Raw genomic sequence first — 15,431 nt, 5'->3', positions numbered from 1 at the left:
CTGAGAAAGTCGTATATGCGGGGTTCCACTGCACCACTGGGCAGAACTCTATGAGGTAACAACATTCTTTACTGAAAAAAATTAATCTTCTGAACTACATTATCATATTCCACTCCTAATTAACCTTATGTAATTAAATAAATTCTTATTGATGGAATGCCTTGCACAGGAATCTCATTCCACATGATAATGTTCTGCATAGTGCCAGCTGGCAGGACGCAAGCTCGCTCCCCTAATCGAGTGACTGGGTCCTTCAACCAGAAATTTTAGGGGGGGCTTTCACGAGCCGTAATGAAGCTGCTAAAGGATCCTGGTAAAGTAGCGGACCGATTTTTCCGACTCCTTTAAATACGGCTTTACTGGGGAACCATCACATGCTCGAAAAATTTAGGACTCCGTGGAGTCAAAGCATTTCATTTCTTGGAATAAAATAGACGCCAGCAAGATTCTGGAATGTAAAAGTTCAATTTTGAGACTTAACATAGAGGCAAGTCATCATCACTTCCACAACAGCCTACCCTTTTGTCGCCGTGGAAGCAGCCATCTTGGATTCAACAGATTCAGACGGATTGGCTTATATATGTAAGGGCTGTGCAATTTCTGTTCCTGACTGTTACCGCTAGTGTTTATGGTACATTCTTCGTTTCCATCTATGTGGGATACAAAGATGGCAACAACGAGACAGCTGCAGCATCCGCCGTGGCCCAGGGCTCGCTTTTTTTTTTTTCCACCAGTTCCCTTTATCAATCTTCACAACCATAATCACACACAAAAAGGGATGCTGTCGTCACCTCATGAGGACAGCGAGGGGTGTTGTACAATGTTAGCGCAGAATGAGTTAGTGGAATGGCTTGCAGCACAACCCGCAGCCATGTTGCACATATTCGTAATGGTAACGTGGGATGTAGTGCAGATGTGATGAAGGCATCACTATGGTTCAAATGCAAGTCAATTAATAGGACAATTATTAACGCCACTTTTCAAGTCCCATCAAGCTCGAAAAATTGGACGGCATTATACAAAGTCATATCATTCCCAAAGTGGGTGGCCAACCTAGGAAGGCATTCATCTGTATTCTTGGCGTCCACATTGCTAGCACCTGCATTGCCTGCACTCCCATTCCCCGCGCCTATATTGCAGGCACCCTGTTTCTGGCACCCATTCTCTGCCCCCACATTGCCAACACCCTCACTCTAGCACCAATGTTCCCAGCATATATATTGTTGGTGCCCGATTTGCTGGCGCTCCCATTCCCTGCATCTGCATTGCCGGCACTCCCGTGTTCCCTGCACCTGCATTGCAGGCACCCCATTCTGGCACCCACATCTACATTCACACTGACAGGACCAACCTCCCCGGCACCTGCATTGTCGCCCCCGCATTCCCAGCATTTGCTTTCAAGGCAACTCCCCTCCCCACATCAACATTCCTTGCACTCAGGAGAAATACTGTTGCTGAAACAATCATCGTTGCTTCAGCAAACACAGTTGCTGCAATGAGTCTTTCAACCTTTCCTTTCATATCTCTTTCAACTCTCCTCTCTCCGCAAGCTGAGGCGGTTGTGGCTCAACTGGAGCCAGTTGACAGCCTCGTGCACTTTCCTCTGCATTCCTTCCTTCAATCACAACAACACTCACGTGACAGGACCCACATTCCCAGCACCAACACTCCCACCACCTGCGTTGCCAGCACCCTCAATTCAGCACTCACAGCAGTGAGGTAACCATACCTGGAGACGGCAAACACTCTGCCCAGCAGGCGCAGGCAATGACTGGCCACAGCCATGGGAGGTGACACACGCAGAGAGGCGGCCGCGGTGCGCACCAGCGCCTCAAGGCAGTGCAACCGTCGTGCTGAGAGGTCACCAAGGAGGGGCTTGCCCCGCAGAAGCCACTCGGCACCGTGGATGGTGTAGGCACAAGACCACCACACCTGGGCGGGCACCCGGTCATCGTCCACGTTTGGGTGCGCATCCAAACCCACCTGAGACAAAAAAGGGGGAGGCACAGAGACAATAGGCGATAGAGGAAGGTAAGTACATGAGATCCCAGTTACGCGCACATTAAAAAAAAAAATACAGCGCAAAGAAAGGACCTCACGCGAAACAAGCTCATGCTCTTCTATCAACATGAATTCACGCCAACTCGTATAAACTGCAATCCTAATGCCAGATGGATGACATAGACTGGCCCTGCCAGGGATGACACCCATCTTATACCTCTGTCACACTAGCAAAATTAATGTTCTTCACATCGAATGACATTAGCACCAAATGTCACTAATCTGCTGCTACACGGAAACATTTACTGTTATTAGGTTCGAATGACATTCGCCATTAATGAGTTTGGGGAACTCATTTGCATTCGATTTCGAACTGAATGTCTGCTGTGGACACCAGATACAAAGCAGAAACAAGTGATGCGATAAATAGTGCACGCACTGCCAAAGTTAGAAATTGTATTTATTTAGTTCTGCTAAAAAAAATTGTTAACTCCGGTGTGAACCTGTTCACACTAAACGCTGTTGTGGATAGCTCTTACTCTCTCGGTCTCAGCAGCAGCCAACGACCGAGTGTGAAGCTGGGCCTTTCCCTCAACCGTCGATCATTTTGGGTTACGTGTTTTTTGCTGGCTGGCGTTACATGTTCGTTTAGCTCTGAAGTACTAAGATGTAACTGAGCATTTCACCTTTTGGAAGTCATTTCCGCACGGTGCTTTGTACTTGGCTTGGCTTTTTGATGGCTAAAGTGCTGCAGAATGGCCGGAAATACCATATTTACTCGAATCTAGGCCGACCGCGATTCTAAGCCGACTCTCTAAAGTGCGAAGCCAACAAAAATAATATATATTACCTCGAATGTAGGCCGAACAAAAAAAGCAAGGACAGCGTACACAAAATGCAAACAGCATTTATTGAATCTTAACGTGCAGTGCTCATTAAACGTCGTCGTCGCTGCTAGACTCGTCGTCGTGTTCCTTGTCACTGTCACCTTCAAACAGTGCACCATCTTCGGTACTGTCAAGCGCATTAGATATGCTGCACTTTTTAAAGGCGCGCACGATCAAAATACCTGGGATGTCGTCCCACGCTGCAGCTACCCAGTCTGCTAGCTGCGATAGCTATGCACGTTTGATTCGGCCCGTTGCCGTTAGCATGTTGTCTTCGTCAGTCAACCAGTTCGTATAATATTTCTGCAGACAATCCTTAAAAGGCTTGTTGATGCAGACATCAAGTGGCTGCAACTGGCCCGTTATGCCGCCCGGTATGACAGCGAGGTCCATGTTCACTTGGGCGAGCGCAGCCTTCATGCTGTCGGTCAAGTGCACACAGTAAGAGTCGACGACAAGGAGCGAGTTCTTTGTCAAAAAGGCTCCTGAACGCCATCGCCACACAATCTTAACCCACTCTTCCACCATCGCACCTGTCCTCCACCGTTCCCATTTGCCAGCGCAATGACATTTCTTGGGAAAGTTCCTCGAGCAGGCAGTGTCTTCCTTTTAAATATCATATAAGGAGGAAGTTTATGCCCATCAGCTGTGCAGCACAGCATCACAGTTGCATGCTGCTTCTCGTAGCCCGCAGAGCGCACCTTCACCTCCTTGGCACCCTTTTCATTCATGGTGTACGCCACTGGCATATCAAAATACACAGCCGTCAGGTCGGCGTTGCCGATTTGCCCAAAGTTGTAGCCTGCCGCTTCTCTCTCTTTGCAGCACATAGCGTTGAAAACCTATCAGCTTTTCTTCGAAATCGCTTGGCAGCTTCTGGGTGATTGAAGTGCGACGTCGGAGGCTGAAGCCGAAGCGCTTCATGAATTTCTGATGCCAGCCCCGACTGGCTTTGAAATCCTTTGCCGTTAGGCCTCGTTCCCTCGAAAGTTCCCTAGCTTTCGCTTGGAGCACTTCTGTTGTCACTGGAAGGGCAGCTGCTCTCTGTGTTCGAACAAAGTCGGCCAAAACTGTTTCCACTTCGTGGTGACGGCCTTTCTTTGGTCCACTAAAATGCCATCTTCGTTGCGGCGCACGCAAGAAGTTCCTGTCGTTGTCCCCTCCAACGACAGATGTTTTTCTCGCCGACGCCGAAGTCCCGCCCGGCTTAAGGTTCGACGATGCATCTGCGGCTAGCACAACTTTTCGCTTGAAAGCGGCACAGTAGTGGCATCTCCTGCTTGGTGCCATCGCGATAACACCATGCCGCATACCGATACGGCCGACAAGACACAGGTCAAAATGGCGACCTCACTTGTGTACGGTTGGCTACTGGCACGGCTAGTAGCAGCTCCGATACTGACTTTTCTAAATGGCGTTAGCTATGCACCACATTTAGCATTTGCAATGAAAACCTGGAGCGTCTTTTAAAATCCTCGAATCTAAGCCGACCCTAGAGTTTGGAATATGATTATTTGAAAAAAACTATCGGCCGAGATTCGAATAAATACGGTAATATTTTAAGCTTATAATATTGCACAGAAATGTTCTCACCTGCTTTTGAAACACTACACAATAATTTCAAACATCTTTTATGCGTGCTAACGTCCTTCATTGTATTTTTCTTTTTTCAGTATCGTCACTACTATCATTTTCGAATGGCATTTTTTACCGTGTAGCCCCGAAATAGACCGAATGACATTTGATGCATCAAATGACATTCGGTGCAACAAATTTGAATGATGTTAAATTTGCCAGTGTGACAGGGGTATTAGTTTGGATGAAACTTGCACCACTCATATTTTGGCATTCTGATTTCGATTATGTAATAAGATTTTTTTGTACAACAAATAGTTTTTAAAATTTTAGGCGATTTATGTTCTTTCTTTGGAGGTGCGCTAATTACTAAATACTCTAAGGCATGATGAAAGTGGGCCTGCCAGAATGATCTAGGAAGGTCGTAGAGTAGTACAACGAACCAAAAATAAATGTGCTAGATAAATTTGAATCCAAGTTACAGGACGTCAAACTTTTGTGCGCAAAAGCCCAAGTTGGCACCTAAGATAAATAAGTGGTTTTGTTAATGTTGCCTCGTCATAACAGTTCAAGTCTCAATGCCCTGTTCAAGAGTGTCCCTATGTAGTAAAAGAACAATGAAGACAACAGCACAAGCAGTTCAAGAGATATCACTCCTCCAAAATTTTTGTTTTGAGAAAACGAGAGAAAAAATGCTTCACAGCAAGTAAATTATGGAAGTGACTGACATGTCATTATGATCAGAAATGGTTGGAAAGTGAGTTAAAGCAGAAATTAATGTTTTACACCAATTTGAACCAAAGTTACACCGCAGGAAAACTTCTGAAAAAAAAAAAAAGAAAAGAAAGGCCATCTTGGTACCAAGACAACCTTTTCATTAATTTTTCCCATATGGTTATTACATTTACATACATATAGTTATTGCATATGGTTATTACATGATGTAGTAATGCGTTGCCATCATGGCTCACTGCTTTGCATCCACATCACCTATATTAGATCTTAGCATCCGGCCATAATATTCAGCCAGCTTTTCAACTAGCGCAGCTGTGAGTCGTTTCCTGCCACTCAGGCTTTGCTTGCATTCACCCTTGTGCTTCTGCAAGAGGTTGCACACTGCTGTGCCCACACGCTTCCACAGATGATTAGTGCAGTCTTCTTTGACTACCTCAACACAGCCATAGACTTTCGCATTTTGAATGGCGCTGAATGTGCGAATGGCCACATCGCATAACATGGTTGTGTTGCACAGGTTATGCTGCTGTAGCGACCTCTCAAATAAAACTTTGCCTGCCTCCGATCTCCATTTGGCCAGACTTGCAAGTAGTGTTTTTCCAGCACTGGTGGCGCGATAACCAAAGCTAGTAGCCATCAGTGCTCAGCTTGGAGCCAGTTTCGCAGCCCAGACACAAGTTACAGTACCGCATAGTCCAGCACGTACCCAGTGAATAATTCCACTACGGTACCGACGCCTATATGTGACGAATGCCTCGAGGGACCGAAATTCACCCCGTGCAGCAAAGCTCATTGTGGCCCTTTTCACTACTCAGTATGGAGTTAAAAGACCAATGCCCAAAGCATTTCACCCCTGGCGAGTCAAGCACCAGACCAGGGGAAAGCTCGTACCCACTGCATCACCAGTAGGTACCCGACAGCGCTGTGGATCAAACTCTCAACCACTGCAAAAACTCATGTTCCCAAAGGATTTATGATTGAGACTTCAAGATAAAAATTTTCTTTTAAGAACCCTTTCCCCTTTTAACCCTTGTTAACTCAAAGGCGCATATCTGAAAACATCGGTCAAGTTCAAACTTTTGTAGCACGCGGCATAAGCATTTAGTACCAGGCAGGGCATGCTAAATCTCACAATGTGCAATCCAGGCTTTCAGCACATTATCTCTGTGAAGGATCCCCAGGCTGCCGCTAATTCATCACAAAATGCGGGTCATTTCAAAAAATGGGGGATTAATGATCATATTTCCGCTATACTGCTCCTTGTAATCCACTTTCACAGAGCTCTCCAAACCCCGTAATTGGCGCTGAGAGGTTGTCTCACACATCTGTGGCCAAGAACCATGGCTGCAGATAAAAAGCAACAAACTTCCCAGCAGGCACATCCGGACCCACCATGTAGCAGGCCTGGCAGAAGAGCTTGAGCATTTCGGACAGGGTGCCAGGAAACTGCGTGCCATTACCGCCGGTGCCCTCGACCCCGTCCTTGGCACTGTCTCGGAGCGGTTCCTCGTAGCAGGCGTACAGGCGGGACAGATGCTCGGCCACATCGCGGGGAAGCGACTCCAGCACAGCTTTCAAGGGAGGAGGCACCAGCTGCGGGTGGAGCTTGTCTGCATGCAGGTTGAGACCGCGGAGGAGAAAAATAAAACGTCACATTTCTTCAGCAACAGCTTGGATACAAGCACGGCCTATTTTCATCCTACTTTTGATAGGCCAGCCATGGTAAAATGGGAATACCGTAAAAACCGGACTATAGGTCGGACCAGAATATAAGTCGACCCGACCCGCCAACTAACCAATTCTGAAAATGAAAAAAATCTTTTTCAATGAAAAAAGTACCGAAAGTCCCCCTTACCTTGAAACAAATGCGACTCGACAGGTTGCATAATGGTGACAGCATTTATTTTCATTTAAATGCTGCTCATATGTGCACCCGGCCAATTTTTTAATAGTATCGCGCGCTCATCGACCCGTGTGTATGTCAGCACCTTATCATCACGGCACGGAGCGGCTAAAACAAACGAGGTACGCGCATGTGTACACATGCGCGTACTCTCGCTTCTTTCACTGCTCCATGCCGTGATCTCTGCCGCTTTCACGCGGATGCATTCGGCAGTCACAGGCAGCGATCTTGCACGCAGCTCCCGGACAAACTCGAAAACCTTTCCTTCCAATTCTGGATACGCTGCAATCTGCCCACGGAATGATGTTTTCTTCTGTTTGCTGCAAGTTGTAATATGCAGCTTTTGCCTCCACCAGTACCAAATGCTCTTTTCAGATATACTCCAAATTTGCGCTGTGCCGCCAGGTTGCCGTGAGCTTCCACATACCCAGTCGCGTTTTTCTTGAAGGCGACGGTGAATTGGCGTCGGGTTCCACTCATTTTGAAACAAAATGTGAAAAAGCAGCCTTTAACCAAAATAGCTTTGCAACGACGGAAACGCAAAATGGAGGTACCACGCCACGCTGCTGCTGATGGCGATGGAAGCTGTTGACTTCAACTGCCCATTGTTGCAAGATTTCCGTAGTTTTTCTGCCAATGACTGGTATATAAGGCACCGGGTCTACATTTTGCCATGGTTTTTTGAAAAAAAAATTCGACATATCCTCCGGTTTTTACGGTAGGTTCCGCATCATCACCATCATCCTGACTACGTCAACTGCAGGGCAGAGGCCTCTCCTATGTCCCTCCAATTAGCTCTGTGCTGTGCCAGCTGTGGTCATCGTACCCCTGCAATCTTCTTAATTTCATCCGCCCACCTAACTTTCTGCCACCCCCGGCTACGCTTGCCTTCTCTTGGAATCCACTCCGTTACCCTTAAGGACCAGAGGTTATCTTACCTTTGCATTACATGCTCTGCCACGAGAATGCCACAAGTGAATGCCATGAGAGGCGAGGACAGAGTCCATTTCTCTGGGCAATGATGGGTGCGAAACCGAGGGAGGCAACTCACAGGAAAAGAAAACGCCTCCTCTTCCCCACCTCCTGCAGACACCACTGGCAGCATCATTTGAGCCATGGCAGACACTGCCATTATCACGTCATCAATGCAATTAATCGCAAACTCACACTTGCTATCTCATTTTTGTGCACTTCAATACAAACAAAGAGAGTGTCATTAACTGAAATGCCAACAATGAGAGGCACAGATTGCTAAGTCTGCGCAGGCCAATCCATTCTGATGAGCCCATCCGAACCCAAGATGGCGCCTACCTTTTGCAGCAGTGGAGTTGGCTGGTTGTGGTAGCAATGTTCGCTCATATAAAAACAGAGGTTCCAGACTAGGCAGCATCTTGCTGGCGACTAGTTTAGCCTAAAATTGCAAACTCCACAGAGTCTGAAATACTGGCCGCAAAATATGCAGATTCGTATGAGGTGTGTGACAGTTCCTCAATAAAGTCCGAAATATCATGCAAGTACAAATTATCAGGGTCTGAAAAATCAGTCGGCTACTGCACACTGCTGCCTGGTGAGACTCAGTGCTCTGACAACAGCCCCTGTAACAGTAGTGTACGACCCCTTCTGTGTAACAAGCAGGATGACGCAGTATGTACTCACCCTCCTGGTACGGCCCTTCTCGGCGCAGCAGGATAGCCTGCTCCAAGGCTTGGCGGGCACCCCACAGCCAAGCCTCAAAGCCTGGGTCTCGGCCCTCAGCCTGCACCTGTCACAGCGGATAACAGAAAAAAAAAAAAAAAGCTGTGCTTATTACTAAACACAGAGTTCTACGTACCAAACTCTTGAGAAAAAGAATGAAATCTGAAATTCACTGAGGCAGCGGTTTGGGCTAGTTGGTGTGGCATAGTTTACCAGCCACGATGCATAAGAAACAGGACATAAGTCAAGAGACACGGGCACATTTAACTGCTAAGAAATTTGAGCTGTATGTCTAGCCGATAGGCAACAGGCTTGTGTGAATAGTGGTTTTTTGTTTTGGCTGGAAGCAAACTTTTGGGTATTTCGAAGAAAATATTTGAATACCTTTAACACACAACGCAGTTACACAAAAAGAAAAAAGAACTGCACTGAAGTTTTCGGTGCACTCATTCCAGGTATGTCAATCTCTTGCAAACAATGCCCATCCAGAACTGACGAAGTTTACCTACACCACGGAGCAGGACTATATAGGAGGTGAAACTCCCGTCAGCGCGAGCGAGCGCAGGTGACCAGATAAAGTCACAATTGTATGTGTCGACGAGGTCGCATGCAGTGGCGGAGCATACAATTGATGCGCCACCACTGCATAATATGAGGGCATCCAGGTAGTACTTTGCCCGAGACGGTTTCTATTCCTACCATGGTTCATGATAGCTCCAGGTGATAAAACAAGGAACCAATTTCTATACAAATGAGTTCCACTAACGAAAATTCGAAATGCGCACCATTTACCCAGCTCGCTCGAGCAGGCGGTCACTATCCCAGACAAGTGGTCGGTATTGCCAAAGCAAATTTCCGGTTTGTCCGGAGCGTGCATCACACCGGGATTCGAAACTACCAGACTGCTGGCAATTTGGTTTGCCATTTAGTACTCATGCAGGATACCTGCCAGTGGAAGGCGTGGAAGCTGCGCCATAATATCATCTTTGATGGTCACTTGCCTCACACTGCCAGTCCTGACTGCGAGCTGAGCGGTTTGTTGCCTTTGAGCACACCATGTTGCCATACACAGGAAGCACATCAAACCGAAGCCACAAAAAGCAAGTGTTCCAGAAAGACCGTTCGCTTAAAACAAATACTTCCGCAATTACCGATCGAACTGGATATCAAATACGTCCCTATTCAGCCCAATATAAGAAATTTATAAAGTATCCACACAGGCCTACTCCCTGAACATTCTATTCCGTGTATACAAAAGCTTGCAAGAAAGCCAACTCTCAGCTCACAAGTGCTGCTTGCGGCCACGTACCGTATGAACGAACGCGTGTAAGGGCCGCACTTTTTTTTCCAGATTTGAGGGCCAATTTTCGCAGTGTGGCTCATACACGCGATTTGCGTAAAAAAAATTTTTTTTTAAGTAGAAACACACCAATCAGGAAATGAGCGGCATTTATTCTACGTTCAATCGCCACTACCGGTGTATTCCGACTCCGAGCTGGTGCTGTGCTCCGGTGCACGCTCATCCCACAAAAAGTCGCGCAGCACGTCCGCTGTCAACGCGTAGTCACAGTTCCACGCTTCCACCACTTAGCAGAGCAGCTTTCCTTCCAGTTCGGGAAACTTGCACGGCTTGCCTCGGAAAGCGCGCTTTTTGCAGCTTGTGTTCCTCAATACATCCTTTTGGTTGCACCATCGTCGGGCGCACTTCTCTGCCACGTCGAATTTCTTGCCCGTTGCGCACTTGCCATGTTCGAAAGCAAACTCCCAGCCGTGCAGCAATTAAGGTGCTTGCCCATCGTGCTAAAACTGCAACACTCGGCGGCAGCACGCGAAAGCCATATCTACGATGAACCACAACTCTCGTGCCTTTGAGAGCCAACAAAACGCTGGAGCTGGTGATACTGATGCCGATATGGATAGCGGGAGCTCGCGGCAGAGGAAAAAGTTGACTATGATGATCATGAGTCCCGGACTCTGGCGCCATCCATGGGCGGCACCTGGAAGCTCCTGTGCACATGCATTGCCTCCGCGATCAAGCGCGCAGTTGCTCGCAGTCGGAGCTAATCGCGGAGGCCACAGCGCGTGCATTTCGAAGGCTATTCCTGCATGGGCAGTGTGGAAAGTTTGGGTGCGGCCCTTACCCGGGTATTATTTTTTTGCTAATATTTCCTTCTGGAAAACAGGGTGCAGCCCATACACGGGCGCGGCCCTTACACACGTTTATACGGTACATTGAGAAAGGGATACCCACTATATACGCCCGGTGGTGATGGTTGTTTTGAGAGCAGCACTTTGTAAGTAACAGAAACCAGCCGTGTGTTATAGATGCACACACTACTCGCACTCCTTCAGCACCTGTCTAACATCAGCACTGTGTTCTCTCTACCGTCCTCATGTTTTCATCCCCAAATTTTATTGCACGCTTCCTGCCCCATCAACGACTCGGCCTTTCCCAGCCAACTCACCTGGGCAGCCCGTTCGAGGCACTCGGGGGCCACCAGAGCCGACACTGGGGGGAGCAGCGGCACCACTGCGTTGCTGAGGCACTCGCACAGCGGGCAAAGGAACTCTCGCTTCTCCACGTTGAAGCTAATGTGCCGCCCATACCTGCGTGGCCATGGGCAAAACAATTATGGCAGGCAGCACCTCTTGCTACACAAGCTGCATACAGCAGGATCTCGGTGATATGATACGAACCTCACGGGGTCGAGAAAAAATTCGTACCATACAAAATTTTATACCACCCAAACAAAAAAAAATTCATATGCAGAAGCATAAGGTCTCATCGATTTGGCTGCACTTCTTGCGCTAGTTCACAAAAGTGGCACGCCAGTGCAGCGCCAGATCTTACGGCGCGAGTGTAGCCTGACACTAGTGCTCGCTGTGCAGCGGCAAAATCGAGTGCAAAAGTGCAGAAATGTTCGTCTGCTGCGGCCGTGTGTTTGTGTTTGTCGCGTGTTTTGACATATGCGGGGAATTGTGCTAGCTGTATTGAACGCTGTGCATTTGCTCGAAGTGGCACATCTTGTAGAGCGGCTATGAAATTTCTGAATTATAAAAGTGGTGAAGAATTTTACACCGTGCTTTCCGTTGCGTTGAGCAAAGTGGCGCAGGCCGGTCGACCGTCACCGATTCAACGGGCACTTTGAAGAAGCAACAAACTTTGAATTAGAGAGGTTATTCAGACTTCCGCTTGATACGATATTTTACAGTCCATATACGTGATTCAAGCTGTTTCCGTTCTATCAAATGTGACTGCGGTTGTCCGCCAAGAGTTTGCCTGATAACGTGGTCTATATTTGAACTCGACTCGATCGCGTTCACTTTCAGCGAACAGTGACGACGAATATGACTATCAGAGACTAACTGGCAGGCGAAGGTGTGGGCTGACGGTGACCTCAGGCCAAGTCACTGCCGTAAGTGGAGGTACTGATATCGCAGTGAGTCGAGCGTTGCGGTCAACAACATCTAACCATCGTGCTGCGTGCAATAATCATATTTGCACACGAAAGGAAAATGGTGTAAAGCAACGTGCGAGGCTGGACAGACCGATGAAAACCCGTACGCAGTGCGCCATGCCAGCCAGTCGCTTACGCGCGTGCACAGACACGCATACACATGCACGCATACACACACGTACGCGCACTGTCATTTTAGCTGTTTGGTGAGGACATGGCGCAGATTCCGCGTCTCTCAAGGGTACACGGCTGTCTCAACCATGGTCTCAACGCCACTCACTAAAACAAGCATGGACGAGGAGCCGTCTGCTACGAAGCGCGCCAAGCACCTTGCACGAGAAGAGAACTCGCCCAGAGGCTAATGCAGCAGTGCAGAACTCATGCAGCACGAAGTCAAATCGAGTGCCAAAGTGCAGGTGGCGCTAGCTGCCCTGTCAAATCGAGTGCGAGAGTGCTGCACCTTTTGAACTGGTGCCAAAAGTGTAGCCAAATCGAGGAGACCTATAGAAAATGCATGCACGCAGATCTGTTTACAGTAGACGGGATTTCTTCACAGCCGTGCGGCTATGCTACTCACGGTGCGTACCACACGACTAGCAATTGCGATTTCGGTGATATGAGGGCCGCACACAACCATTCACTGCTCGCAGTGCATACCGCGCGATTAGTAATCTAGATTTCGGCGATGTGAAGGCCGCGCACCGTCGCTGCTCGCGGTGCATACCACACAATTAGCGATCGCGATTTCAGCGATGTGAGGGCCGCACTTAGTGCTTGAGGGTGCGATCGCGACCCACATGTTCATATCATTCGATGTGGCGCAGGAGGGTGTTCGGAACATCTGGAATTCCGTACGTTATGCACAATGTACTCTGACCGTGGAATTTTTCTAATTAGTATCATCGCGAAATTTGTATCAACCATGTTCGTATCACCGAGATTCTACTGTAGCAGTTTGGAATTGTCATATGTATTGCACAGGCGCTCATGGCTGCCTCTCTATACACAAGTTGCATGGCAGCATTGCATTGCCACAGGTGTCGCAGAGGTGTGCCACTCGGGCTGTATTACGGTACTGCTCTACAAATGAGATGGCTCTAAAAGACCTACTCCTACTGGTCGCTGGCTGGCAGCGACCAATAGGAGGGGGATGGCATCAGCCAATAGAAGCGGTGGAGCTTTTACGCTCCAGACATAAATACGCCTGTATCGGAGTAAAAAAAGAGTGATCTATCCTCTAGCGCAATCCCTTTTAGGGATAGGGTATGCAGCTCCAGTTCTGGAGTAGACTTCAATCACTAAATATATCCAATGCTTACCCTTGACAACAGACGTACTGTCAGGCATATGGAGTTAGCAATGGGAGAAGGCTTTCAAATGCGGCACTGGAGGTCCCGAGGTCAGCAAACAGAGGAGATTGAGACATCGGTTAAGATCTTCTCAACTGCTAGAACTTCACATGTGTTGAAAAGGGAATCTGTGTCAGTTGCCAACCGTAAGTATTCCACATTTTTAGTGATGGAAATCTACTCCAGGGCTTGGGCAGAGTACCATGCCCCTAAACAACAGGAGTGTGTTAGAGGACAGCTTATTCCTGTTTTATTCCTTTCGCGTTTAGCTGTGTAGAGTGATCTCAATTGTAGAACAGTACCATTATACAGCCCCTGTTGCTTCTGTACACAAGCTGTTAGGCATCGTTACAAGTGAGAAGAGAGCACCAGACACCCACCTTGCCGGCCGCCGCCGCTCCTTGGTGACGACCGACTCAAAGAACTTCTGCCAGCAGCGGGCATGCATGACATGGCCACAGGTACTGGCATGGGGACCGTAACGCAGGTCCGCAAAGGCACATGTAGGGTCTTCCTCCTCGACGGAGGATGCCGCCGCCGCCTCCTTCTTGGAGGGCCCCGGGCCCGAGGCCGAGTCGTCCTCGTCCTCCCCACCCGACGACGGCGGTGGTGGCGGTAGCTGCAGGCGGTCCTACACACAGGAGAGACACACAGGAGAGCATTTTCTAAAGACTTTCCAACAACATGACCGCTGCTTGAAGAACAAACATTATGCAAAACACAAACGCAGTCATCGACCAAAAATTCGGACCCCTCTTTTTTCGGATATGCTTGATTATTCGGACTTTTTCGCGGCACTATGACTTAGCCCATAGAGCCAATATATAAGAGCGCCTGAAATTTCAGACTCATCACACCTGACCACTTGATTTTCCGGACGTCGTTCGCACTCGCCGCCAATGCTCAAGCCACCATATAATGTGCGGAGGAACCTTATTACAGCAGAATCTCAGTGATAAGAATCTCGCGGGGTTGCACAAAAAAATTCGCATCATCAGAAATTTTGTATCACCCAAACGAATAAAACTACTATGCAGAAGCATGAAAAATGCATTCACGCAGATCCGTTTACGGCTGACAGGATTTATTCACTGCTGTGCAGCCACAGCTTGCTAGTCGTGCGTACCGCACGATTAGCGATCGCGACGTCGGCGATGTGCAGGCCACAGACCACCACGCGATTAGTGATTGCGACTTCAGCGATGTACTGGCAGCGCTTAGTGCTCGAGCGTGCGGTCACGGCTCGTATCATCCGTAGAGGCGAGGGAGAGAGTTTGGAACATCCGAAATTCTGCACATTCTACACAATGCAGTCTGGCAGGGGAATTTAATTCGTATTGCCACAGTACCAATCAATCCAGTGGCACCATACCGCGGCCGAAATGTTTTAGATGGGACTTGCCATGCCTTGCGCACTCGAGGGGCTAGGGGATTGTCATCTTCTTCGCTCGAGCTCCCTGCTCTCTTGCACGCCCAGCACGTCTCATTAAACCTGGCCTGTGTGCTTCGACCGTTTATCGGTGACAGTATCATCGAGAAATTCATATCAACCGTGTTCGTATCACTGATTCTACTGTAATTCAAACTGCAAGGGAGATCAAAAATTTCAGTCCAAAAATCAAACAAAACGAAAGTCGAGCTAAAAGGAAGCTTCTTAAATGACGAGGCTGATAATCTCTGCGAGTCGGCACATCGCGCCCACGTGGTTTCGGATTCGCTCTGTCCTTGAACGTCGTCCATCACACAAACTTGAACAGTAGTCACAGTTCATGGGACTCATCCATGCACAGTTTATCCTGAATGCGGAAAGAGGCAGCAGCGAAGCGTG

General features: G+C 48.3%; 1 protein-coding gene across 2 annotated transcripts in view; it reads right to left on the bottom strand.

The window, feature by feature from the left end:
* LOC144104025 (E3 ubiquitin-protein ligase UBR2-like) overlaps positions 1 to 15,431 on the bottom strand; it is an 80,977-nt gene that overhangs the window by 19,900 nt on the left and 45,646 nt on the right. For both annotated transcript variants that reach the window (XM_077636807.1, XM_077636808.1), the window contains exons 17-21: positions 13,984 to 14,234; positions 11,262 to 11,403; positions 8,758 to 8,863; positions 6,591 to 6,808; positions 1,730 to 1,983 (exon numbers count right to left, since the gene is read on the bottom strand). In XM_077636807.1, coding sequence (XP_077492933.1) covers positions 1,730 to 1,983; positions 6,591 to 6,808; positions 8,758 to 8,863; positions 11,262 to 11,403; positions 13,984 to 14,234 — 971 coding nt within the window. The remainder of the gene's footprint in view (positions 1 to 1,729; positions 1,984 to 6,590; positions 6,809 to 8,757; positions 8,864 to 11,261; positions 11,404 to 13,983; positions 14,235 to 15,431) is intronic.

This window comes from Amblyomma americanum, chromosome 9 (genome assembly GCF_052857255.1).
Source record: "Amblyomma americanum isolate KBUSLIRL-KWMA chromosome 9, ASM5285725v1, whole genome shotgun sequence".
Lineage (NCBI taxonomy): Eukaryota > Metazoa > Arthropoda > Arachnida > Ixodida > Ixodidae > Amblyomma > Amblyomma americanum.
The sequence above is the reverse complement of the archived record's forward strand: the minus strand, read 5'-3'. Positions and strand labels throughout refer to the sequence as shown.